Source organism: Taudactylus pleione, unplaced genomic scaffold (genome assembly GCF_031769625.1).
Source record: "Taudactylus pleione unplaced genomic scaffold, aTauple2 ptg000041l, whole genome shotgun sequence".
NCBI lineage: Eukaryota > Metazoa > Chordata > Amphibia > Anura > Myobatrachidae > Taudactylus > Taudactylus pleione.
In genome coordinates, this window is record NW_028284443.1 from 18,881,938 (window position 1) to 18,908,421 (window position 26,484).

The 26,484-nt window shown below is 42.1% G+C and overlaps 1 protein-coding gene across 1 annotated transcript in view; it reads right to left on the reverse strand.

Annotated features, from left to right (window-relative positions):
- Nucleotides 1-5,384: 5,384 nt before the first annotated feature.
- CAPZA2 (capping actin protein of muscle Z-line subunit alpha 2) overlaps nucleotides 5,385-26,484 on the reverse strand; it is a 42,387-nt gene continuing 21,287 nt past the window's right edge. The window contains exons 4-10 of the mRNA XM_088457681.1: nucleotides 23,978-24,041; nucleotides 18,848-19,054; nucleotides 18,615-18,694; nucleotides 18,319-18,397; nucleotides 17,038-17,109; nucleotides 15,743-15,805; nucleotides 5,385-6,362 (exon numbers count right to left, since the gene is read on the reverse strand). Of these exons, the coding sequence (XP_088313807.1) occupies nucleotides 6,222-6,362; nucleotides 15,743-15,805; nucleotides 17,038-17,109; nucleotides 18,319-18,397; nucleotides 18,615-18,694; nucleotides 18,848-19,054; nucleotides 23,978-24,041 (706 nt within the window). The 3' untranslated portion in view covers nucleotides 5,385-6,221. The remainder of the gene's footprint in view (nucleotides 6,363-15,742; nucleotides 15,806-17,037; nucleotides 17,110-18,318; nucleotides 18,398-18,614; nucleotides 18,695-18,847; nucleotides 19,055-23,977; nucleotides 24,042-26,484) is intronic.

The following is a 26,484-nucleotide window of genomic DNA, read 5'->3' on the forward strand; positions in this document are numbered from 1 at the left end:
CTATCATTTTAATTATGTTTCATGCAATTACTTTTGGATGTGGCAATAGAGGAAACAAAGGGTTGTTCTCCCAGTTTGTTGTTAGAGTATGGTTTGGCATTTATAGATGAGGCTATACTGGAAATACACTGGCACTAAATAGGAAACGGACATGCCATATAGATATTCAATTTACCTCCTACAATAGCTCATTATATTTACAGTATATATCAGATTATGACATTTGTTGCTGCAGCACTTGCTAGTCAGTCAAAGCCATATTAGTTACCATGCACAGTAAGAAATTCAACAGAAAGTCCAGTGGACAATTTATGAAAGAGATCATACACCGAGCCAAGGCCATCAAATATTCTAGAATGTAAAAGGGGAAATATCTGCAAGATAATCCACTAATCTTCAACTCCTCTTTCTAAATTGTGTAAATATTGAATCACTTACACCTCATTTAACAAAACAAAAATAAACAGAGCGTGTGTGTATGGATATATATAGACTGTGTGTGTGTATATATATATATATATATGTACATAATTATTTATGTGTACACGCACACACATGCATACATATTATGGGGTGGCCTCACATGCTGTCATTGTTGAGGACATAGGATTGCAGACTCCTACCAGCTGGATTTACCTATCCAGGATCCATTTGGTTTGCACACGAGAGATTGGCACCCTTGCACTACAGATAGTTCCGTAGTTGTTCATATAGGCTCAAATTCTTTTCATAATTGTAAGCTTTTTTTTTTTTTAAATTCAAACTAATTAAGTTGTATAAAGGTAATGCACAAGGTTGGTGTACCTTGTATAATTGTCTTTCAGAGGAATGGAGATGTATGCAATCGCATTAGCAGAACGGATAAGTGATATTCAGATAAGCTTCAATTATTCTATTTAAAAAGTAATCATCCCTGTGGTGATATTTGATGTTAAAAAAAACAGTTTAATGCACTATGGGTGCCATAATTAAGACTTTCCTAGTGAATTCAGAGTGGACTGCAGCTCTAATACCTCTTTTCCACCAAGCTACCTGGATTATTGCCACAGCAACCCAGGTCGACAATTGATGTAAAAGGGTCTAAGAAAAATAATCCGAGTCGTTACCCAGGAATTTGACCCTAGTAGCAGTGCGGTGTAAACAGCACAAACTGGGTTAAGATTAAAAACTGCTGATTGGCTGTGGATGCAGAGGTCCGCCTCAAGGGAGTGACATGCAGGGCTGACACAGGTTCAGTGTGAACAAGGCCGCCCTGGGAATAAACTGGGTCCAAAGTGCAACATAAAAGGGTCTGTCTTGACTATGATACGGGTTGGAACCAGTTTGAAAACAGTAAGAAATTCAACATAGGCATGCTGCATATCATTTTAATCAGCAGAAGCTGCTTGTGCTATCTATTCACATCAATGTGTGAATAAAACACATTTGAAGGTAAAAAGTCGCAGGAAAGACACTCAGCGCTACCGGGTCACGCCACAGCGTGATTAGAAGGGCTGTTTAACGCGCAAGGAGGCTAGATGTATGAGGACACATCTGTACTTACTAAATTTGGTGGCATTCTCCCTATTAGCTAGAGCTATTATATATATATATATATATATATATAAAACCACTCTGGCCGCAGCAATGGGACAGACTACCCAGAGATGAGGAACATTGCGCTAAGAACGGGTATATAGCGAAGAGGGATGGAGTTGGCGGAGGTGGTCCATTTACTAAATTCCCATAATAGCACTGTGCACACAGCATCTCTGGCCAGTGAGCAATTTCACCTCACAACAGTTACCAGTTCTGTGATGATTAGGAGCAAGTGGGTTGCCCTCTGCCCGGAAGCTTCACAGAGGAAAACTGGATAATGCTGGAGAAAGCTGATGTGCGGCAGCATCGCATGGGGTACTTCTGGTAGGGCTGTATTTAGTTAGCTCCACTCCTTTTAATACCAATGGTTCCAACCTAGCAAGAGCTTGTTTCCGTTACAGTTGCCATTGTTGCAGTTCAGACTCCAGTACATTTTGGTCTCGCCAAGATGGCAAGGCAATGATGCTCTGAAACTTGCTCATACCACATTTTTGTACTCGCTGCAACAACTTGCACTACAGCCTGGCTGGATACCACTTAATGGGGGAGATGTATTATAGCGGCACATATAGTGCTACTATAACTCTCCCTGCTTCACATCTTTACCGAGGCGAAGCCGGAAGCTCTAACGATGATGCGCTTGGTCTCACTCCCGGCCGGCTCCACTGGGCATGCGCGGGATCTCACAAGCATCACGAGATCCCGTGTGCAGCCTCCGCAGCAGAGACAGTGCTGTCCAGTGGCGGATTTTATCGGTGTTACGGGACTGCAGCCCCCCAGTAAAAATCCACCACCCGCAGGGACTGCCTAGGCTAGCAGTGGTAGTGACTTCTCATTGGAAGCACTCCCTGCGGATCGCTGCCAGACAGGCAGTCCTGCTGACTGAGGAAGCCGCTGATATTTCATAGAGGTGGAGAAACACGTTTTATACTAACTTTTAATACCATTGTGAGACCTGCTGATTTAATCCACGTCCTCCAAGAGCCCATACTTTCCCTTCCGTGCTCCGGTATCTGGCTTACAGACCTAAGAGGCAGCTGCTGATTAAAGAGCGCTACGGAGCTGATGTCAGGGAGGACAATATCAACTAATAGAGACGCTCATTTCCTGCACTCCCCCTGTGCTCCAGTCCTGGCCGTGCAGACGGGAGGTAGCCGCTGGTCACAGAGTGCTACGGAGCTGACGGTAGGGAGGAGGAGGTTAACACCAACCGATAGCATGGCACGCTGTTTCCTTATACCCACTACGGGGATACAAATTGGCTGTCCGTAAGGAAACCGGGAAGTGACGTTTGCTGAAACGCAAATCATAATGGTGGTCAAATGTAGCCCCGTTTAAAAATGAAGGTATAGGTCAGGTTACATTCGGCGTGTGTGAGGAGATTATCCGGAAGTTACATGCGTCCCATTGAATAGCGAGCGCATTAAGATGACATCACGCTATGTCACTTCCGGAGGGGCAAACAGGAAGACGCGGCGGAAGTGGCTTGCGTTCCAGTAAATGGAACGCAAACCGCGGACTTATTAATTTACATTCTATTTTAATTGTAGCCTGAGGTAAGATGGTCTGGAATATCAAGCATCCTATAGGGACGAGATATAGTGGGAAGTATATCTATATGAATTGTTCCTAAACAGTGAAATTAAGAGAATAAAGAGTGATCAATGGGAATGTGTTAAAGGGTATTTAAGGAAGTAGTGTATAGTAGTACTCACACCTTGAGAAAGGCTCTATATGAGCAGAAACGCGTTGGTGAGTCTAAGGAGCAGCAGTAAGAAAACCAGGTGACGGGGTTGGTGCGCAGTTACCACAGAATTATTACTGGGAGGATTACACAAACCTATCCCGGGAGGCGAGTGTCTAGACCTCCTTGTATGCTATTTTTGGGGTATGTGCTGTTCTATGCCCCCATCATATCTGGTATGCTGCTTGCTATTTGTGTGTTTTGTGGATGTTTTAACGTCATAATAAACTGTACTTCACTATCACTACTTATATCTTTTTGAGGAATACTGAATCTAAAGTAGGATATCCACTACTCAGAACATCTAAGTGCATGAAAGACTGTGAAAAGAATACTATAGGACATTATTTGGGGGAATTTCCTCATTTTTATACTTCTTGGAACTTGATCACCACCCCAGTGGAGCGCAGGGAACTGCAAGTACTGTATTTTTATCTTGATGTTTATAGGGTGTAAGTGACCACCCAAGCGGTTACTGCTGCACCATTGAACTGGAGCGCTTATTTCTTTGTTATTTGGATAAATTGGCTGTCCCCCTGCCTCCTGGAACCTCCATACCCCCCAACATTTCGGCGGCTGAATTTTGGATACAGCCGTGGGTTTAAGTGGTAGACAAAATTAAAAAGGAAGGAGGAGCTGGAAAACAGCACAACTAATTAACCCTGTCAGATCAGGAGGACGTGGTAAATATTTATTTTTATACATATTTTTCATGGCCATGGTTTTTTAAAATATGTATGTAAATGTGAATACCAAAGAACCCTAAATAGTTGAATGCTAAGAACCTAACTGGTCTTCATGGTTAAGTGTATGCTTTTAAAGGGACTATCTAAAAAGCTCAAAGAAATTACTCTATACTGTGGAAAGTCGTGCTGTTTAAACCACAGCAAGAAAAACCCTGTAGTGTCTAAACAAACTGACACATAATATCTGTTTCTCTCTAAAGTGTTTACTAGAAAATCAAATGTGACAAAAATATTGTGAAACAGAGTTTCAATTGAACCAAAGTGTTATATCATTCTATGTTTTAATATACAGTGATGCTTAATATTTAGATGTAACAGTCCTATATATAGTCTTTATCAATCCTAATAGTTAAATGTGGCCGTAATATTCTTGATTGTCATAATTGTCTCATTGATGTATAATATGGTCTAATAATATTGGTATACATTTATGTTAAAGAGTTGATAACTCCTATATAAGAAAGGTATTAATAAATGTAACATTTTAAATTCAATTTTGTGTTAGCTCTAACTTTTTATTGCTTTTTAGTTCATATACATACGGGGAGAGAGTAACCCCTTGTTCTTGAGAGCAGCAGACAACTCATTTTTATATATTATATTATTGGCACCATTACTAGATTTTTCAATCCCAGAGGGAGGTGGGGGACTGCCAATCCATACTGCACTTCCCATGGGAAGCCACTCCCCTGCTATTACGGCAGCCCTATATGGCTCATAGGCTGGCTTTTAGGGGCTGCATTAGCTGTAGCCCCTGTCTGCTTCTAGTCTAGCAGCAGCTCTGGGCTTAAACCCTGCCCCCACCACGACCTGCGGACATAAGCCCCACCTCCAGTGACATCAGCTGTCGAACACCGGGATGGCAAGGGAGGAAGCTAGATGATGTGCACTGCAGACCCCCCCGGCCAGGCAGATATGAAGCCGCCGCTGGTGCTGTCCCTGCTCTGGTGGTAGGGCAATGCCACCTGCAGCTGACGCAATGGTCAGGGCGAACTGACTTCATACATTGCCTAGCTTATCATCGCTATCTTATCCAATGTTCAGTACTTACAATGCCAATCTTGGATAGGGCTCACACTGGAAAGCTGCAATCATTTTAACAGCTTTCAATGCAGTGAAACTGTTGAACCTCATGTATCCAGTTTAACATCTCAGCATCCTAGCTAAATGTGTATGCATATGTAAAGAGTTGTGTGAATGATAAATATTTTAGGTTAAAAAAAAAAAATACCAGTTTCCAAGCTTGATGGACCTTAAACTTAATTTTAAAGAAACATATTAGAACATGTGCAACAAGCAAGTCCTACTCAGACACATAGAAAATCTGCATTTTAATGTCACATTGAATTGTAATACATTTCAAGTGAAGAACAGGAAAATAAACTGACAGACATGATAAGGAGTACAGGATTTTTTTATATATATATGTATATATATTACAATTTGCCTTTTTATAATACATTGGTGGCTATATAATAAAAAATAGGAAGTCAAGGGCAGATGGATTTCAGATCAATTTAAATAGCTATCGCATGAACAAAGCATTTACTATTTTCAAGCAATGTCGGATTTAACAAATTCTCAAAGTAACATGAGAAATTAGAGATTATATAGAATTTTTTAAAACATAGTTTAAGTGAACAAAATAAAGAAGTATTATGAAGCTTATTTCCAAATATAGTGAAGAGAAAAAGACTAAAGGACTTTGTATGGCTAGAGTTTACCAATAAACACCTTCTCTGTATAGCAAAGCCATATTGTACACATTTTTAATCCAATCTGGCACCAAAACTTTTAGTATCAATTATTTATGATGGGAAATTTAAATATTTTTAACATTTTATTTTGCATTACCTCTAAGCTTTTTCCTATACCTTTAAAATTTCTTTTTCCGTTTACATATGTTGGCCAATGGGGAAATAATGAAATACAGAACATAATAAACCCCAGAAAAAAAATGAAATGAAAGAATCAAAAGAAAACTGATGAGATCAATCTTGTGCTGTAGCTGAATTACTTTAATTATAGCGATTTCTTATTTTTCATAGCAAAAGGCCATGCTGACCAGGAAAGTTGGCAGCTCCAAATATGTTTGCAGCTATGTTTATTTGTATGCACAGACACTAAAATCATCCAGTCATGCAATGTTCAGTTTAGGCATTTTGCATTTCCTTTCCAATTTTGTAACTAAGAATCTTGTTCCAGTCAATCTTAGTACGTGTCACTGGCAGCTGCCGGCGTAAGGCTTTGAAAGTAGTGTCCGACATAGTCTGGTAGTTCTCACTAATTGCAGTCTACGATGGAAAGAAAACACCATTAGAATATTCCAATCAATGTATGCTTTAAAGTTTCATCCAGAGGAAAACAAATTGCATCATTGACGTAAACTAAGGAAAATACTGTACAATCAAAAACCTATGCATGTAGTACAGATTTTGTTGTTGTTGTATTTTAAGGGCACCCAAGTGCTATCACATGATATTGATGAGAATGTTTAGAAAAGCACATAATGTAAATATAAATACAGTATTTAGTCATGCTTTCTCATACATTACACAGACACACTTACTGCTACTGCACTTTTGTGTGTGATTAGTTAAACTGCATTTTGAATCGGCACACTTACATGTCATTAACCTGCATCTGACAGGTTTTTAATTATCCAGGCCTATTTGTCTTCCTCATGGCAGAAAATTATTTAATTGGTGCAATGCATTAATATGAATATACTGTCCATATGGGCTATCATGAATTACCAGATGTGAAGAAATACAAAAGTATGCAAATGTTAATCCAAACTATGTGAATAACCCAAATATGTAACATGCAATGTGTGTATTTATTAACAGTTATTTATATAATGCTGATATTACACAGTGCTTTACAAAGAGTAAAAAAAAAATATATATTTTTTTTTACACTAAGGGGGGGAATTGAATTAGCCACGGTAATTTCCCACAGGGTAATTGAAGCAGCAGGGCTATTCAGTTAGAGCTGAAGGCACCAGAGAAAGTAGAATAATACTGATACTGTGGATAGCCACGAGTGTGATCACACTGCCCAATGGCTGCTATATATCTGTGCCGGGTAAAATTCAGGTAGCACCTTTGGTTTGGAGCCCGCTAAAGAGGACGCCACTGATTAAGTTAAGGGGCTTCTCTATCCGTAAATGGGATCAAGCTGCTATATGTGAGTGCACCACATTATCCAATATAGACTTTTTCTATATCTGCTCTCCCATCGTTAAAATTGTACGGATATAATTACCTTAACGCAGCGACAAGTATGTATTAAATCACTCCTCGGATAGCGCTCCTTTATTCTACTTTCTCTGGTGCTTTCTGTACTGACAGGTTTGGTATAACTTATCCTGATTTTGGAGCAGCAGTCAGATCTATTTATTATTTACAGCCTATCTTGTTGAGGCCAGCGCCAGTTTGTGTTTTTTTTTTTTTTAGAGCTGAAGCAGAGCTGAGCCCGCAGTTATCGAGGATTTCTATCTTTTTGAGCTGGCTGGAAACCTGCGTTAAATAGCCTGTTTTAGGGTGCCGTAACAGCGTTAACCCCTTAAGTCCAGGAACTTATCCCGGATTCTATGGGTTAACACAGTAATTTACCGGGCGAGAAAAAAGGGGCTCTAATTGAATAGCACTGGGTGTTAAAGCCAGAGGATACCACCCTTTTAAATCCATGGTAAATTACTGCTGCTAATTGCATTCCCTCTTTAATCGTGCAATTTCTAATTTGCACCCCTATTTACCTGCTTCCCAGCAGATGAAAGGAGTTACCCCTGGCTTACAAGAAAGGCCAGATGTCCAGCTATATATCAAAAATATCAAAGTGAATAAAGGGGGTGCATTGGACAAATGACTGGTATCAGGTGTTTCACTTATACCACTTTCAGACATAGCCAAATACCTGGTAATTTGCCGGGGCAAGTCGAGTCGACCCAGGTCCTGCTTTTGTCTGAAAGGATCAGACCTGGGTTGACAGTCCCGGGTCCGCAACCTTGCAATCGACTAGGATTATTCTTAGGACTTGCAACTCAGGTCAGTGGCCTGGTTTATGACTTAATGGCGAAACCCAGGGTTTAGAAGAGGGTTGCGCCGAGAAGGAGCTCATTGACTGTTCGGGACTGGTTGGGGTTGTTACAGATTACCTCCTCAGTGGCAGACAGTAAAAGGCGTCCACTTAATGGACGTGGGCGCATGGGATGGAAACGCTTGACAACTGTGCTTTAGCTCTGTGTTTTTGAAGAGGAAATCCATTCTACACATGTGCAGAGCAGATCTCCTCTGACTCTCCGGACTCCCCCACGGACCTGGCAATTTCTGACCGGTTTTGCTGGAAAAAATAGTCAGTTAAGTGGTTAAATGACTTCACACCGAATGCTAAGGCAGACACTGCTTATGTGTGAAAGTGGTCGACCCGGGACTGCGGTGCAGTGTGAAAGGGGTTCTCTGAGCTGGGACACGGGTTACACCAGTGTTAAAAAACCTGGATCAGAGCCATGTATTTTTACCCCTCTCAGCTCTGTAGCCATGGTCAGGAAGTCTGCATCGGAAAATGCAGACAGTGGCCTCGCCAGGGTGGAGTCGGAACACTAGCTGGTTGAAAACTGGCTCCCACCCCCTATATAACCACTCCCTTTCCACCGTAAGCTCAGTCTAATATTTTACAAAGCCAGAGGAGAGCCACAGAAAGAACTGAGAAACCAGAGACCAATAGGTATCTAGTATGAAAAACCAAACAAGGGAGGGTCCTTAGCATCCACCAGATGGACTCCAAGGAAGAGATTTTACAGTGAGTAAAAAGGAGAGTTATGGTAAAACTTACCTTTGTTAACTCTCTTTCTTCAAAGTCCACAAGGAGACAATGGGGTGTAGGTGGGACCTGGAGGACTAGACACCAACAGCAAAGCTTTTCAATCCTAGGATGCACCGATCCTTCCCCTTATACCACGCCCACATCCTGAGGGCTACTCAGTTTTGTTAACAAGCCCAAGGCAGGAGCAGGAGAGGAGAGAAGGAAGACTTTTACACTGAAGAATCACATTCTCACACAGAGAAGGAAACAGTCTTAAAAGTGAGCCACTTAACATCCACTGATTGCAGGGGTTCAAATGGAGGTTCCTGAAGTGCTTGGAGCACCACTGCCAAATCCCATGGAGCCACGAGAGGGACAAAGGGAGGATGTATACGTAGAACACCTTAAAGGAAGGCATGAACATCCGGTATAGGAGCAAGTCTGCGCTGGAACCAGATGGACAAAGCAGAGACCTGCACTATCAGAGATACTAGGCGGAGGCCTAGATCCAATCCAGCCTGAAGAAAGGCAAGAATTCTAGACACCTTAAAATCTTGATGGTCATAGTTTCTCGGAGCACACCATTGGAAATATCTATGCCATATTCTCTGATAAATCCTGGCTAAGGCCGGTTTACGGGCTCTGAGCATGGTCTGGACCACATAGCTGGAAAATCCTTTAGCTGTTAGGAGGGATGTCTCAAGAGCCAAGTCGTTAAAGAGAGACGGGCTAGATCCGGATGTAGACATGGACCCTGAGACAACAGGTCTACTCGTAGAGGAAGATGAAGAGGAACGTCTATGGAGAGTTTTTGAAGATTGGAGTACCAATGGTGTCTGGGCCAAGCCGGAGCTATCAACAGGACTGTGCCCCCCCTTCCTGCATGACCTTTCAAAGAACTCGAGGAAGTAAGGATATTGGGGGAAAGAGATATGCCAAATAAAAGGTCCATTGCACTGACAATGCGTCCACGAAGGCTGCTTCGGGGTCCCTTGTCCTGGTTCCATATACTGGAAGTTTGTAGTTGTGTCTTAAGGCCATGAGATCCACATCCGGCAGACCCCATTTGTCCACCAGGTGCTGATAGACTTCTGAGTGTAGAGACCACTCTCCTGCATGCACATTGTGACGGCTGAGGAAATTTGCTTCCCAATTGAGAACTCCCGGGATGAATACTGCAGAGATGGCGTTCGGTCCATGTGAGACACTTCTGCCATTGCTGCCCGACTTAGAGTGCCTCCTTGGTGATTGAGGTAGGACACTGAGTTGTCGGACTGTACTTGTACTGGACTGCCCTGAAGAATATCCTGAGCCAGAGTGAGAGCTCTTTAGATGGCTCGAAGTTCGAAGACATTGATTGGTAACCCTGCCTCGACTGGTGTCCAGCTGCGCTGGAAGGAGTGCTGGCCGGTCACTGCGCCCCACCCTCGGAGGCTTGCGTCTGTGGTGAGGAGAGCCCAGTCCGGGATCCAAAAGGGGCGACCCTTGTCTAAATGGAATGTCTGTAGCTACCAGGCTAGGGACAGGCGAACCTCCGGGGGGAGGCCCATCATCTGGTATCTAAGTAGATGTGGTAGCCCGTTCCACCTGCAGAGGATCAGGTGTTGGAGGCGCCTGGAGTGAAACTGAGCGAACTCCACCATGTTGAAGGTGGACACCATTGATCCCACTGTCTGCACTGCAGCGTGAATTGACACCAGGCGACTGCGGAGCAGACTGCGCACTCGGTGTTGTTTTAATGAGATCTTGTTTGTTATTAGGATGATTCTCTGAACCGGAGAGTCCAAGAGGGCTCCTAAATGTACCCTTCTTTGAGAAGGTGTCAGGGAAGACTCTTTCCAAATGAGCAGCCGACTGTGCGTTTTTATCTGCAGATAGCGGTGAAGAATCTCTGGGGGAGCTGGCCAACAGCAAGAGGTCATCTAAGTATGGGAGTAGTCTGATCCCTCTACGACGAATGTAGGCCGCCATAACTACCATGATTTTGGTAAAGACCCGAGGGGCCATTGCTAGAGCCTGAAATTGCTAATGCTGCTGCAGGATAGCAAACCGGATAGATTGTTGATGAGAAGGCACTATAGGTACATGTAGGTAAGCGTCCTGAATGTCCAGAGACACCATAAAATCCCCATGCTCCATAGCTAGGATAATAGAGCGGAGGGTTTCTATACGAAACCTGGGCACCCTGGATTGGCCGATGAGACCCGTTGGGCTTCTGAACCAGGAAAAGGGTAGAATAGCTCTTGCCTCGTTGTGAGGAGGGGACCGGAAGTGTTACTGCTGAATTCCGTAAGGACTGAATGGCTTTTTGGAACAGTAGGGCCTTGCTTGGGTCCAATGGAGGTCCTGTGCAAAAAAGAATTGCTTTCGCCTTTGGAAGAATAAGGCATATCCATGGGAAACCACTTCTCTTACCCAGGCATCTGATGTGGGCTGAAGCCAGAACTGGGCGAATGGAAGAAGTCGGCCTCCTACCCGGGGAGCCCCATCCCGTCAGGCTGTAGGCTTGTCCTCAGACTTGGCAGGTGGACATCTAGTAGCCCAGGCTTAGAAGCCTTGGCTGATGCCTGCTGCCGTGGAAAGAACTGACCCGCAGCTTTTCCTTGAGGGCAAAAGGACCAAATGGATGATGTCCGAGGCTTTGTATTATATACAGAGGGCAGGAACGCAGTCTTGGAAGCTGCCAAAGTAGTCACAATTTTATCCAATTCTGGACCAAATAGGATATCTCAAGAATTAGGAAGAGACTCCAGAGTACTTTTTTAGTCTGAATCTGCTTTCCAGGAACAGAGACAAACAATACAGTGGGTCACTGCCGAAGTGGCAGATACCCTGGAGAGCCGTATCCATAGCTGCTTCTCCCAAGTAGAAGACTGCATCTTCTAATGTGAGATATGTAGGATAGTTGTACCCTTGAAGCATCAGGGGAGATGTCTCTTCGAGGGCCTCTGCCCAACTCTCAATGGCTTTTGCCACCCAGGCCGTAGCCCTAGCAGGATGAGTAATAGCTCCTGTAAGAGTATATGGATTTGTGACAAGCTTCTATACATCTATCTGTAGGATCCTTCAAGGAGGTTGTGGTATGGATGGGTGAGGTGGCATTCTTAACCAGACTTGTAACATGAGAATCCACTGCTAGGGGAACTTCCCATTTAGTGCAATCAGTAGCTGGAAGAGGGTAAAAGGAACTTAAACGGTTTGGAATTTGAAACATTTTACCGGGCATATTCTATGCTTCGCTCATTTGATGAGATAGCTGGTCAGAGTGAGGGAACTCTGGTAAAACTACCTTTTGTCATTTAAAAACTGTTTGTTTTTTTCCTTAGGTGAGGGTTCTTCCTCTTCTATTTGTAAAATAGATTTTACAGCTCTCACAAGAGCAGGTATATTTAATTTAGACGGGGGCTCCTCATCTCCTGAGAAGGAGTCAGTGAGAGGTCAGTCTTTTGCCTCCCCAGATGATATATCAGAATCAGATAACTGGGTTGACTGGGAAGATAACACAGCATGTTTAGTAGGTAAAGGCTCTTCCTTTTGCAGCATTTGCTGTAAAACTGTAGAGGTATTAGACAAACTCTGTACTGAGGTAGACAGTACTCCACCCATGGGTGAGGCAAAGGATTTGCAGGGAGTCCCCGCTGTGGCCATCCCACAGGGGGGGCTACCACGGGGACTGCTAAGTGGTCCACGATCTTTGTCAGTAACTGAGAAAAGGCAGCCCAGGGTGGTTCCTGAGGAGGAGACACTGGGGCTGAGGGGCCAGAGTCTGTGCAACAATTTCTGCAATGGTCATCCTGAATGAGGTCCTCTGGGGCTAAGCCTGCTGAGCAGGACTTACAAGACACCAGAGTAGGAGCAGCAGCATCAGCCTGCTTGTTATTCTTTCCTCTGCCAGACATAGCCACAAGAATAATAAAACACACAGTATGATACAGTGCAGTGAACACCCTGCGGTATGTGTAAAATGGTAGAGTGTAGTGTGCAACTGCGCTATATAGTATGTGATAGCCCTCACAAATATATAGGAGATGTGAGGTACAATGAACCCCTTATACTTTAGTATGTCAGGGTATATTAGAATAAAGGGTAATGTATAAGCTGGACAGTATAGAAAGCAAAGATCAGCGCTAGCATAAGTCACATACAAACGCAGAAAAAAACACCACTATATATCTGCAATTGGCACTACAATCAACTACACAGACCGCAGTGGCTGGTAGGATATAGCGCTGTATAACCTGGCTTGTGGGAGAGGTATACAGGAAGAATGGACCTAGCGTTCCCGGAGATCTGTGAAGCAGAGAATGGCTGCTGCTCGTCTCTGAGGGGGCGGAGGGTGAGGGAGGAGCAGCTCAGGGAACAGCTAGACTGCAGTGGAATGGTGTCCTGAGCTGGGGCAGGGCTGCAGGGAGAGCACCTTCTATCCGTGCTGACATTAACCACCGGGTCCCCTGGCCTCTAAATATGCCCTGCTCCACTAAATTAATGCCCAGGTGGTCTAGTGGAGTCGTGGACGCACCAGTGTCCACATCAGCACCTCCGATCCGTCTCCTGAGACCAGAGGCTAGACTGCGTAAAGACGCGGGCCCCTGCAACCTGTCCCCTGGATTCCAGGCTGCTGTCTGGGGCCTGGTGAGCCTGCTAGCTAGTCCCCCTCAGAGCCCTGCCGGGAGTCCCTAGCCAGAGCTTGGGGTTATGGCGCCGCAGAGGGGTGATGGAGCAGCAACGCAGACGTCCAAGGAATAGTCTTTTGCTACTGCTCAGTAGTCAAAACACTAGAAATAAAAATAAATTATAAAAATAAGCTTGTGCTGCTTGAAGCAGCCCCTCTGTTAAAAAAAAAGCTCCTGCTGGACACCAACGAAAACTGAGTTGCCCTCAGGCTGTGGGCGGGGTATAGGGGGAAGGACCGAAGCATCCTGGGATTGAAAAGCTTTGCTGTTGGTGTCCGGTCCTCCAGGTCCCACCTACACCGCATTGTCACCCTGTGGAGCCCTATGGATCCTGAAGAAGAAAATTGGATTTCCTTTTTCATCCATACCAAAGCCAAGGGATGAGCGTCGGTACTGACTGTGCTAAGAATATTCCGCCCAACATTAGCATCCACCAGAGACGCCTGATGATCCCGGGACCGGGCCGAAGTTTCTTGTTAAGACGAGAAGCCATTAGATCTATGTCTGGAGATCCCTATCTGGCAACTATTTCTGCAAACCCCTCCTGGTGTAATTCCCATTCCCCTGGGTGCACACTGTGGCGACTTAAAAATTCAGCCTCCCAGTTGTCCACCCCTGGAATGTAAACTGCTGAAATAGCTGGAACCCAGTTTTCTGCCCAATGAAGGATTTAAGAAACTTTCCTCATTGCTAGCCAGCTGTGTGTGCCCCCCTGCTTGTTTATGTAAGCAACTGCTGTGGCATTGTCTGATTGGATTCGTTCTGGTAAATTCTTTAGATAGCAATGAACCTAAATCAATGCATATCGAATTGCCCTTAATTCCAGTATATTGATGGGAGGAACGGCTTCCTGGACAGACCAAAGATTCTGTAATTGTGTCTAGAACCACCGCCCACGAGCCTGTTAGGCTGGCATCTGTAATGACAATGGTCCAGTCCTTTACTGGCAACCCATTCAGATTTGCATCCTGCAGCTACCACCGGAGAGACTGCTGGGTCTGCAGTGAGTTGAACATCTGCTTGATTAATCGAGGGTTTGGTTTTACCCATCGATGAAGCAATTGCTTCTGTAGTGGTCGGGCATGAAATCTGACAAAAGGAACCGCTTCGAATGAAGCCACAATTTTCACCATTATCTGTATAGCCCTTATCACCGAGATGAAAGGTATCTCTAAAATGGTCCTTATTCGGAATTGCAGAAACTGAATCTTTGCATCTGAAAGAAACAATCTGTGACACTGGGTGTCAAAGAAGAGGCCCAAAAATACCATCCTCTGAGATGGAATTAAACTTGATTTGGGAAAGTTGATGATCCAGCTAAATCTCTGGAGCATGTTTAAGGTGATCTGAAAATGTTGTTGCAATAGAGCTACTGAGAGAGCCTTAATAACAAATCGTCCAGATAAGCCAACACATTTATCCCCCTCCTCCTGAGTAGGTATATCATGTGTGCCATAACCTTTGTAAATACTCTGGGAGAGATGGCCAAACTGAATGGCAGAGCCTGAAACTGAAAATGCCGATGTCCCACCCCAAACCTCAGAAGAAGCTGATGACCGCTCCATATAGGAATATGGGAGGTAGACATCCTTGATATCTATGGAAGCCTGAAAAACCTCTTCCTCCATTGAACCAATTTACTGTCCTTATTGAATCTATCTTGAATTTTTCCAATTGAAGATACAAAATTTTTAATCAGGTTTTAACCAGGCTTCTTTTAACATTTCCTCAAAATATGAAAATTAGTGTAAAATCAGGCACTATAAAATGGGTCTCTCTGGATTTCACTGTTGATGAAGAAAGTTGTTGGAATCCCGAAAGTTAAATTCCCAAAATGGGCTTCATCTGATCTTGAACAAAATACCCCTCTCTCTCTTTCAGTATCACTGCACCAAAAATTAAATTGTGCAGTTTAAAATGGGCAGAAACACTACAAAAATAAGGAAGTGTACATATTGTATACTATTGGCTTTTTCAAAGCCACTCCTTATTCAGCTGCTGGATTTAAAGGAGCAATAATACTACATACAAAACCAGGCATGTTCTGTATTTAATATTGCTACTCCTTTACATCCAGCGGCAGAAACCACCGAACATGTGTCAGCTTTTAAAAGCGCCACTTAAAAATCATCTAAAGACTCAATAAACATTCAGTTTACTTTTTTCAATTCCTTCAAGTCACAGCCAATACATACCTGGTACTCATTTTCAGCATCCTCCACAATTTTAATGAACTCCTTAGCAGTCTGAATTTCATTCTGTATGAGAAAACCGCATAAATAAAAATAAATTAGGTACGCAATGCTTGTAGCTGACTGATGGCTGGAGCACAGCCCCTCACAATAAGTATTATGCCATGACCCACTTCTGCTAGAACAACAATGAATAATCCTGACAGCCTGCAGACCATAACATGTACATTTTGGGGTTGCTCAGCAGAGTCCAATTTACAGACAATACACCAGAAGATGAAAATAGGAAAATGTAATTTACTAAATAATCAGGGCTGCAATGGGCTGTTATTTTCAGCGATGTGTCTGTGTGCAGAGTAGGGTTTATTTGGCAACTGTCCATTTCCAGTTTAAGGTCTTGGCATTTTATTTGCTTCCCTACAGTGAATCGAACACTCACAATTTCTATTATACCATGGGATGCAAAATCCCTTATAAAGGCATGATCACTGGCATTATATAGCTAGAACCAAGTTCCTTTTTTTAACTGTCATTGACTGAATATTAGTGTGCTATCACTTCTTACAGGAGACTCATTAAATAAATCTCTCTCATTTTTGTGTTTTTGGTGCCAAAACCACCATGCTATAGTGTTAGATTTGTTTTATTTTACTAACATCCCCTAATCTGTAAATACACTAAATGCGTTCCCCCATCCATAATCACTCGGATAGTACAAGCAATTCTAGTTTAACTGCACCAAGAGAACGGACATTCTTATTTTGAATCAATGAGTCATTAAAGACTTTCCAGCTTCACTTTTTTTTTGGTAACTTCCCTCTTTCACAAAGCTGATTTAATATTTTCCTCTATACTCTACCTCTGCTGCCTTCACTGTTAAGTTAAAACTATCAGCAAACAACACATGAAAACAATCAAGCAGCATAAACATAGCTTGTACCACGAATAGTAGAGACAGAGGTGCGACTTGTAGAAAACAATATTAATTAGAACATGGAAATTTTTGTGAAAATGGATTTATGTTGCCTACACACAGTCTGAGCGTCAGGATCTTTTTCCACTTTGGAAAGGACAAAAACTGTTCATAGCTGAACAGATCCAGCCTATAAAAGAAGGCAATACGAGTCTGATAGTGATGGAACTTACAGATACAAATAAGCTTATTAATGATCCAATTGCATTATGGCCACAATCTTCTTAATATCATGACAATTGGTCAATATCTCCTTTATATTTTTCTATTTTCTAAGGCTTCTAAGTTGGACTCCTCCATGATCTTCCTGCAGTAACATACTTACAGACACAGTTAGTGACTCTTCAACATCTTTATGGCTCACTAGCTGTACATTGCCATCTTCATAATAATGAACCTATATCATAACAAAAGAAGGTTTATTTAATGAAAGAAGACTGGACTAGAGGCAAAAACACAGATGGGCAGTGGGAAAGGATGGGAAATTGGGGTCTTGGTGAACTAGGAACAATACTAACCAAGTAAAACTGTGCATTTGCCATAGCCACTTTCAGAAAATGGAAGCAAAAGTAATAACTGAAAATCTGTGAGCAGAGTTTAAATTTTATATATAAACTAGAAATAATGCGAACTATGTTTTGAAATGGAAAGACTAGTTTTCCATTCACTTATAGGCATGACAGCGGGATCTTGAAAATGCTGTTCCACAGGAAAAAATCAGATAAGGTATACACAGGAACGGTGGGGTAATGAGCCTTCCCAACAGCTCTCTCTAAAGAACTCCAGGCAACTGTGGTTTATTACAACACTCATCCCTAACTACCATACACCCCATTGTCCCTATTTCTGGGACTTGCACAACTCCCTTTGTTCACAGACCAGTCTTAGCCAGTTAACGGACTCATTTCCAGTTATAGACATTGTGGAGACCTTTGAATAAATACAGCAAGTGTTGAAATGACCACTTATTTGACAGCACATCCAACCAATGATGACCAGCTATAGTTCCCTCTACAATGTATGGGGGGCAATCCCTGATCCTCACACACAGTGGTTGGGACATTAATGAAATCCAATATGTTGGGATTTCCCTGATTTGCTGATTCCGACCCAAAAATTATCGCGATCAGCAAATCTGAGATTTTTAACATGAAGAATATCACTCATTCCCTGATGGATTGGCAAACATCGATGGCAGATGATCGTCATTTCCACTTGCAGTTCCGGTCAGATCGGGGAATCGGCGAAATGGCCGGCAGATGTATGGGGGCTTTAAGGCATGTGTGAGTACTACAGGAACAGCTGGAGTCATGGACACAGTTTGCAATAGTTATGGGGTGATTTATTTAGACAACCTAAAAATATATAAATCTTGGCAAAAATGTACCTATAGACATTGAGGTTCATCCATAGAAACAAATAGAAATGGATACATTATTTCAACAGTGACAATTATGGTTAATAAAAAGAAGTTAAAAAGTTTGGTAATTCAGATCACATGTTACAATTGACAAAGGAATAAGGAAAACAAACAGTTAAGTAAATAAATTATATTGATATTTTAAAATATCATAAAAAACACAAATCCAGCACAAAATTAAAGTACCTGAATTTTTAGAATGCCCACAACCTTTGTAGTGGATTGTGTGATTGTAAATTTCCATTCTGACCTCCAGCGTCCATTCCTGTAAGAGAATAAATTAGATTGCCAAAATGTGTTAAGGATTTAGTTTGAGAATAAATACTGAACTTTCTCTAGTAGTATATACATGCAATAGCAGTTATGTGATTCAGCTATTGACAAATTTACTGCAGGCTGAAAAATGAAATATAGTAAAGCACATGGAATATTAAGACTAACCAATTTAGAATTATTAACAATAGTAGTAATATATTACTCACCAAAAGTTTTTAGCTTGAAACTGATGGCTCTCTATACACGCAATTATTGTTTGCTGCCCATCAATTGTTTTGCCATAAACCTGGACAAATGAAGGGATTGAGCCAATTAAAACTAAAACAGTGAGTAGTACTGGAACAAAAAAGCACAAGAGAGGAGAGCCAATATTACAGAACATTTTCTTCAATCCCTAATTTAAGATTTCTTGATAACCCCAGAAGCATTTGAAACTTACAGTAGAAACACCATTTGGATAATGATCCTTGACATAGGACCTCACTGCCGTGTCCACAACATTTCTCCAAGACTCTATGGCATTTTCTCCTTCATGGGGCCTGGGGTCGCTAGCCTCCTTTCTTAAGTGATCAAATTTATAAGAAACTTTGTTTTTTGGATCCAGAAACCTTCCGTTACCAAGATCTCCATGCTCTGTTATTAATACCTACAAAGAAAAAGGTATACATAATTTACAAACCATGATATTCTTAACAGAAAATTGTTCTTAAGGTGAATGAGTCACGGTATCACACAGGAGCTAAGAATAATATACAAAAATCAACATCAAATTTAATAGTTTTGAATGGATACAAAATATTCTGGTTATAGGACTTCACAAAGTTTCTGTGATGGTTATTTTAAGCCTATTTTTATTTTCTTTCCTTCAAAATCACAGAACTCTCCTGTTAAACCAAGTGAAGGGGTATGAAAACCCTGATACAGTAGCTTGTGGGTGTGACTTAATGGCAAAGGATATGTGATCATTAGGGGTGGTGCATGACATCAATAAGGTGTAGTCAACTACAGAAATATAGCAGAGGCAGGTAACGAGGTGGAACATACCACATAAGAGCTAAAATGAGGGATGTGTAACCGCTGCAGTTGCACAAAGCCCAAGGGGAGGCACCTTTCTCCAGCTTGTGGAGTGTCTGGAAGGGCGCCCTTAGGAAATGCTTGGCACCCAGCTTCCTGCTCCTGCCTCCTACATGTGTGCTGGGGGCAAGCTCAGGGCACGAAAGTTATTTAGTAATAAATTGTAAAATTTTATTTCATCATGTTGGAGGACGTTATTTATATGTGTGACCATTGTTGGAACAACAGAGGCACACTAATTATCTGTAATTTTCAGTAGAAATATCTATTTTAGTTCATATATATACTTTTAAGCTGGGTACACACTTACCGATGTGTGTACCCCGCAATGATACACCCGACTGGTCGACATATTGGGGCGGACGGTACACATTACACGATCCGGTGTAATGCTCAACCACCCAATATGTTGGTCACCGGCTCCAATCACCTGCCAGGCGTCAGCAGCTGGGTCGTTCTGTCAGCCGTACATGCAGGCCGACGGAAATCAACAAAGGATTGGGAGATTTTAGCAAATTAATCAATGCAGAGTCTAAGCCACAGATCTGGCTGCCAATTAAAACACTTTCTCCTTTTTAAATATCTGCTAACAAAATGATGTACAACTATTTAACTCTCCATGACATCATGATCTGACAAAATGTTATAGAAAGCGTAGTATATTTTTATAACTGCACTGCTGTTACAGCCATTGTGCACTTGTGGACAGATGTAAATTAGAAGTGAAACCCAAAAGTATTAATTTTGAAGAAAACTACAGTTTGTCCTTTTATTAAAGATAGATATTATAGATTCAAAGTGTTGAAAGTTTTTGTGCAATTTTAAATGCTTAAAGTTTATTTCTAGCTACAAGAAGAAAAGAGTAGCAGCTAATGCCAAATTGTTTGCAAAAGAGACCAGGCAAGTTAAATTCAAGAGTTCCTAGGTCAGTCATCTAAAGTTACACATCACTTCTCAAATTCACATAGCTGCTTATCTGTCTGTGTCTGCACTATCAACCAAATAGATTAACAATAATGCCTGGAAAGTGTCTGACTGATTTTCATCAGATAATATTTAGGCATGACGACTGTTTTGGAGCCCATGTGCCAATCGCAAGCCATTTCTTAATACAGATATATTACTTTTGCATTTGTGACCAGCTTAATCAATCAACTGGAAAACAATTATGGCATTTACACTCAGTGAATAAATAATTAGGTACACCTTTCCAGTTATGTGTAGGACCCCCCTTCCAGCAAAGTGCCGAAACATTCCTTAGAGATTTTGATCCACGCTGACATGATAGCATTAAGCAGTTGCTGCAGGTTGCTCCCGTTTCATCACATCCAGGGGCGCCCCGAAGAGGGGAGGGGAGGGAAGGGGGGCGGTTTGGAGTGGACACTAATTACCCAGGCATGGGCTTGTGGGAGGGGCCTGGGGGTGGCCTGGCTCCGATGCCACCTCCCCTCCCCCCTTACCTGGCAGCAGCCCAGCACATGCTGTTGTGTGCTGGGCTGCAGTGGGAGATTGCTCCTCTGCCCCTGGATTTTAATTGGGCGGAGGGGCTCACAGCGCCCCCCTCTCGCGATTAGGTCACGCTCCCTTCCCCCAGGCCGATGCTCTACGCCCCTGACCACATCCCAAAGGTGCTCTACTGAACCGAGATCTGGTGATATTGGATTATACTGAACTCACTGTCATTTTCATGGTCCTAGCTTGAGATAATGGGGTTTTTATGTATCAAGCAGCGAAAAGTGTGGAGAAGTGGACCAGTGGAGAAGTTGTCCATTGCAACCAATCATCTCTACCTATTATTTTTTAGACTGTACTTGATAAATGCTACTTCAAAGCTGACTGGTTGTTATGGGAAACTTCTCCACTGGTTCTCTTCTCCATTCCATTCACTGCTTGATACATCAACCCCAATGAGTGCTATGTGACTGCACTTTATCCAGTTGGAAGTATCCATTAGAATATAGGCAGACTGTGGTTGTTACTGAGGTAGACTATGGACAAGTGATGGACATGGTCAGTAATAATACTCCAGGAAACTGTGGTATTTATACAATGCTCAAACGGTGTAAGGGGCCTAATTTGCTCAAAGAAAACAATTCCCACACCTATACATCACCACAACCAGCCTGAAACGTGTACTTTAACCATACCGTTTGCATATTGCAGCAGAAAGCAAGATTCATCATACCAGACAATGTTTTTCCATTCTTCTAATTTTGGTAAGCATGTGCCAACTGTGGCCTTATTCTATTCTTAGCAGACATGAGTGGTCTGCCATAGCCGATCCTTTTCAAGGTTCAACATGTTGTGTGTTCAGATATGCTCTTCTGTATACCACTACTGTAAAGTTGGTTGAAGGCGGCAGCAACTTAGTCTGGCCATTATCTGTTGACCTCTCTTTTTAACAAAGAGTTTAAACTCACAGAAGTAGGGATGCCAATCCTGGAATCGGCGGGTTCCCGGGATTATGACCTAAAATTGTCGGGATTTGAATCATGTGATAGGCCTTCCTAGCTCCCTAGGAGCTTCCAATTCCGGGATTTCGGGACCAGTGATCACATGCACTTTTTAGGGTTCTTTTTATGCTGGGCAGTGCTGAGCACCTGCAGCACTCGCTCGGATGCTGCTCCAGCCCCCGGCTGTGCACAGCGTGACGTGACATCAGAGATCATGCTGCGCAGCCCCATGCCGGCCGCCCCTTAAACCGTGCCTGCCCGCCCTATTGACAACTCAATCCCGAATCCCAGGGTTGAAAAAACGACCCAGGATTGGCCTCCCTACACAGAATAATAACTTAATAAATGTTTTTTTTGTTTTGTACACTATTGTATAGAAACTCTAGAGGCCATTGCGCATGCAAATTCCAGGAGATCAGCAATTTCCGAGATACTGAAACCATCCAGTCTAGAACAATCATTCTACTGTCAAAGAAATTTAGATCACAGTTCTTCTTCATTCTGATGTTGATCTGAATAACAACTGAACCTCCTAACCACATGCATGCTTTTAAACTAAGAATTGCTGCCAGATGATTGGCTGGTTAGATATTTACATTATAGATACCAGGTGTACCTAATAGTTGCCACTGAGCGTATGTACCCATCTATAAACAAAGAGACAATAAATGCACTTGAAAAGGAACAATATACATACATATCTCTCTACCTAAAAAAAGAGGACTTTTGATTAGTTGTAATCACAGTAATATTCATTACTGAGGAGCACTTGGTCATTATGGGCTGATGTAAAGTTGAACATCTTGCGTCAATTTACACTGCATATGCTCAGATAAGAGTATGCAAATACAGCTATGAAGAGTCATGCATAATTAGAGTACATTGACCCTTACAATCAAAGAGGGGAACTAGGGTTCTCATGTAGGCAAAGAGTGAGGTTGTGGTCCTAAAAATGGGAGCCATACAGACCAGAACATATATGTAAATACACCTGTTAGGAGACATATCTTTTGCACCTAATATAATGCAGGTACAAGAACACCAGGGCAATGATGCATATATTACTCACACACAAGTGGCTGCATCTCGAGATCAGTATAGATCTGCATTTAGGCGTAAATACTCTATCTGCGAACATTACTTTTGAGTAATTTACACGTGATATACTTGCAAATCTGCATCAGCCTCTATGTCTGTATGACACTGACTAGGATCACTTCAGAGATTTCCATAGTCTGATAACCTTTACTGGGGCTACTCACTAGACAATATATTGGACGATTTCTCATTCTGAGGTGAATCGGAACAACAAATCATCTAGCATGTACACAGTATTGCGCACTCCCGTGTGTTGTTCATGGCATCTTCAGATCTGTCTGCAATGCAGTCAGATCTGAAGATTCGGCGGCCGTCACCATGCTTCTGGATGTGGCTGGGGAACAAAATATATATCGGGAGGTCGTACACCAGATCGTCCAATGTGTACGGACCGCCCAATATTTTGTGCCGTCGCTGGGTAAACACATCGTCTACTGTGTACCTGGCATTACTAGGATTACAGTGCAGCAATCTCTCTTTCAGATATATTAGACATACCATTCCGGCAATGTCCTGTGTATGAAAATTCAACAGAAAAATGTTTGTATTGAAATGGTTTATATGCAAGGAGCATGTGTTGTAATTATAATAATATCACCCACTGCTGAACTCCCAAGTTCTCATACTTCGCAAGCTAAACATAAGGGTCGCTTGTATATAACACTGTACCTACCACTCAGCTGACATAATTTGTTATTTACGCTCTCTAAGACAATTTTTTTCCATATGCAATCTCCTTATGGCCATCTCCAAATCACCATGTCATCTGCCTGAAATCATCAGGTTACAAACCTCCAAAATGTGAAAAATGTAACATCTACAAAAGTTTTATCTAAAACTTCCATTAGAAATGCACTAAACAAGCTAATGTTCCTGGCAAATACATAGCTTAATAACCATTAGTACTGGCAAACAGGTTAAAAATGTGCTATAGATATGCATACCTGATCTTCATACCCTTCAATTTTTACTGGTGTAAACTGATCCAAGTTGTACTGCGCAAAGGCACTAAATGTAGAAAATAACACGTCAATATATGAAATAAAATAATATGTAATCACAAAAAACTTTTCACAAATTCACTTCTAGACGTAAAAGGAAATTGCACACAGATATACTGTAAGTATTGCCAGGCTTCAAAGTGCAGTTAGGGCTAATCCGAGGGAGTAGGTTGCAATGATATCTAAAAAAAAAAAAAAAAAATGCTGTTGCCTACATATTAATGTGACTTGTCTAGGCATGCAAGTAGATCTTTTCACTGACTCAAGTTTATAAATGATTTTGTCCACACTGTATTATGGGCCTGATTCAGAGATGGACGCAATTTGTATCGCTGCTGCATCTATGGACACAGGAGCAATGTGAAAATATGCTAATGCAGCAAGGGGTGTCTGAGGAGAAAAGTCACCTCCTGAGAGCATGGCAGATCGAGTGCTATGTCCTAAGATGCAGCATTGGATCATCTGCAAGATCATTGGCCAACTGAGTAACCCTGGCCCTTGCAGCTCCGTAGTCAAGGCCAGAAAGTCTGTGCCGAAAGATGCAGATCCTGGAGGGTGACACGTTTTCCTGTCAATCGGGCTGTGGCTCAGTGGACACTGCGTGCAACAATGCAGGACCAATTCTGCACATGCGCATAAAGGGTCCTGCGCATGAGCCCTAAAGATGTACACAAACCATCGGGCATTGAGTACATCTTTGAATGAGGCCCTATGTTGAGGAGATGGAAGTCACCACAACCCATGCCAATAAGCTCCCTGCTCTAGGTAACAATCATCAAGGTGACTCAACAGGGAGACGTTTCACTGAACAGTGAAGCTATTTAAATTCCCTCCCTTGCAATGGAACACCTCCAAGGTAATATTTGATTTAAAAAAAAAAAAACCTTTCTTAAGTGTTTGTTGTTAAAATAAACAACCCCATTTTCTTGCCAAGCATAGCAGCAGAATACTTATGTCCCAGAAACCTGCAGTTCTTGCTGTTCTCCCTCGCTTCTTAATCATACCATCCAGTCATTATTCTTGTCATACCATCCAGTCATTCTTCATACATCTAGCAGTTTTATTGCAGTGTTCTCCAGGATGTTAATCCCTGAACAACATACTTAGGGGGTTATTCTGCGGCCGATTTCGCCAATGACGGCGAAAATCGGCCGTTTTTCGCCTAAAACTGGAGAAAACTTTTCTCCAGTCTAGGGCAGGCGAAAAAATTAGCAAAATCCCTATTTTGGGGTAAAAATGTGGGGATTTCTTACAGAACACTTTAGACAGCCCCCCTAATGATACTTTAGCGGAAAAAAAATTGAAAGTTGCGCACTTTGGCGAAAAACGACGGCTGAAATTTCGGTCAAAATTTTTGGCGTTTAAGTATTGGGGATATTTCAGAGGGCCATAAGGATGCGTCAATTGTTTTAAACATCGCACGTAGCTGGCGCAGACGTATTTTTATAACCGCTAAAAAACGCCTGCGATGTTTGAAACACTTGACGCATCCTTATGGCACTCCGAAATACCAGCCCCAATACGTTAAAAGGATTTTAAATATCGCCGCTACTTGAATGCGGCCCTTATTTGGGTAAAAGTACAGAGAAAAATGTAGAGATACTGGAAAAGGGAACACTCTGATAATGGAGCTCTTATTTAAGTGAATCTGGTCAACACCGACAGCTGTGCTCCAGGGTGTCTCAACCTGAGGCTATGGGTTCCATTTACTAAGCTTTGTTAGGAAATAAAGTGAACGGTGATAAGGTACCAGACAATCAGCTCCTAACTGACATTTTTCAAACACAGCCTGTGAGATGGCAGTTAGGAGCTGATTGGCTGGTACCTTATCACCGTTCACTTTATCTCCTAACACAGCTTAGTAATTAGACCCCTATATGTTTATTAAGTATCTTGCAATATGTGTACATTTATTGAAAGAACCCACTAATCTGGGAAATATAATATTTGCATGAATGTGGTCTGAATCTTGAGGCTTTTTGTAACCTCTATATTAGTTTCAATATTTAATCTCCAGACAGTATGTATATTAAAATAGTATTCTATAAGAATGCTATATATGTCCCAGAAAAAAATGTGTAAAATCATTTCTAAACTGACACATTAGAGGCAATAAAATGCTGGAATGATTGGGCAGGCCAGTAAAGTGTAAAAGCCTGTGGTCTTTAAGGTACATTAATCATTTCATGTATATGTTGGCTTTGATTTATGACCATGAAAAGTAGCTTTATTTGCTCATTAAAAGTGTGATGACTGTATTGATTAGAACAGATGACATTGGGGAAGGATCACAATAAATAAGTGGACCACTGCAGTGGCTGTAATCATACAAGTAAGGTATGCTGGGAATTGAGAACGAGTTGTACATTACTATACACATATTACAACTGAGTAGCAGTTTTGATATTAGTGTGCAGGATTCCTCCAATTTATTTATATTTAAAACACTT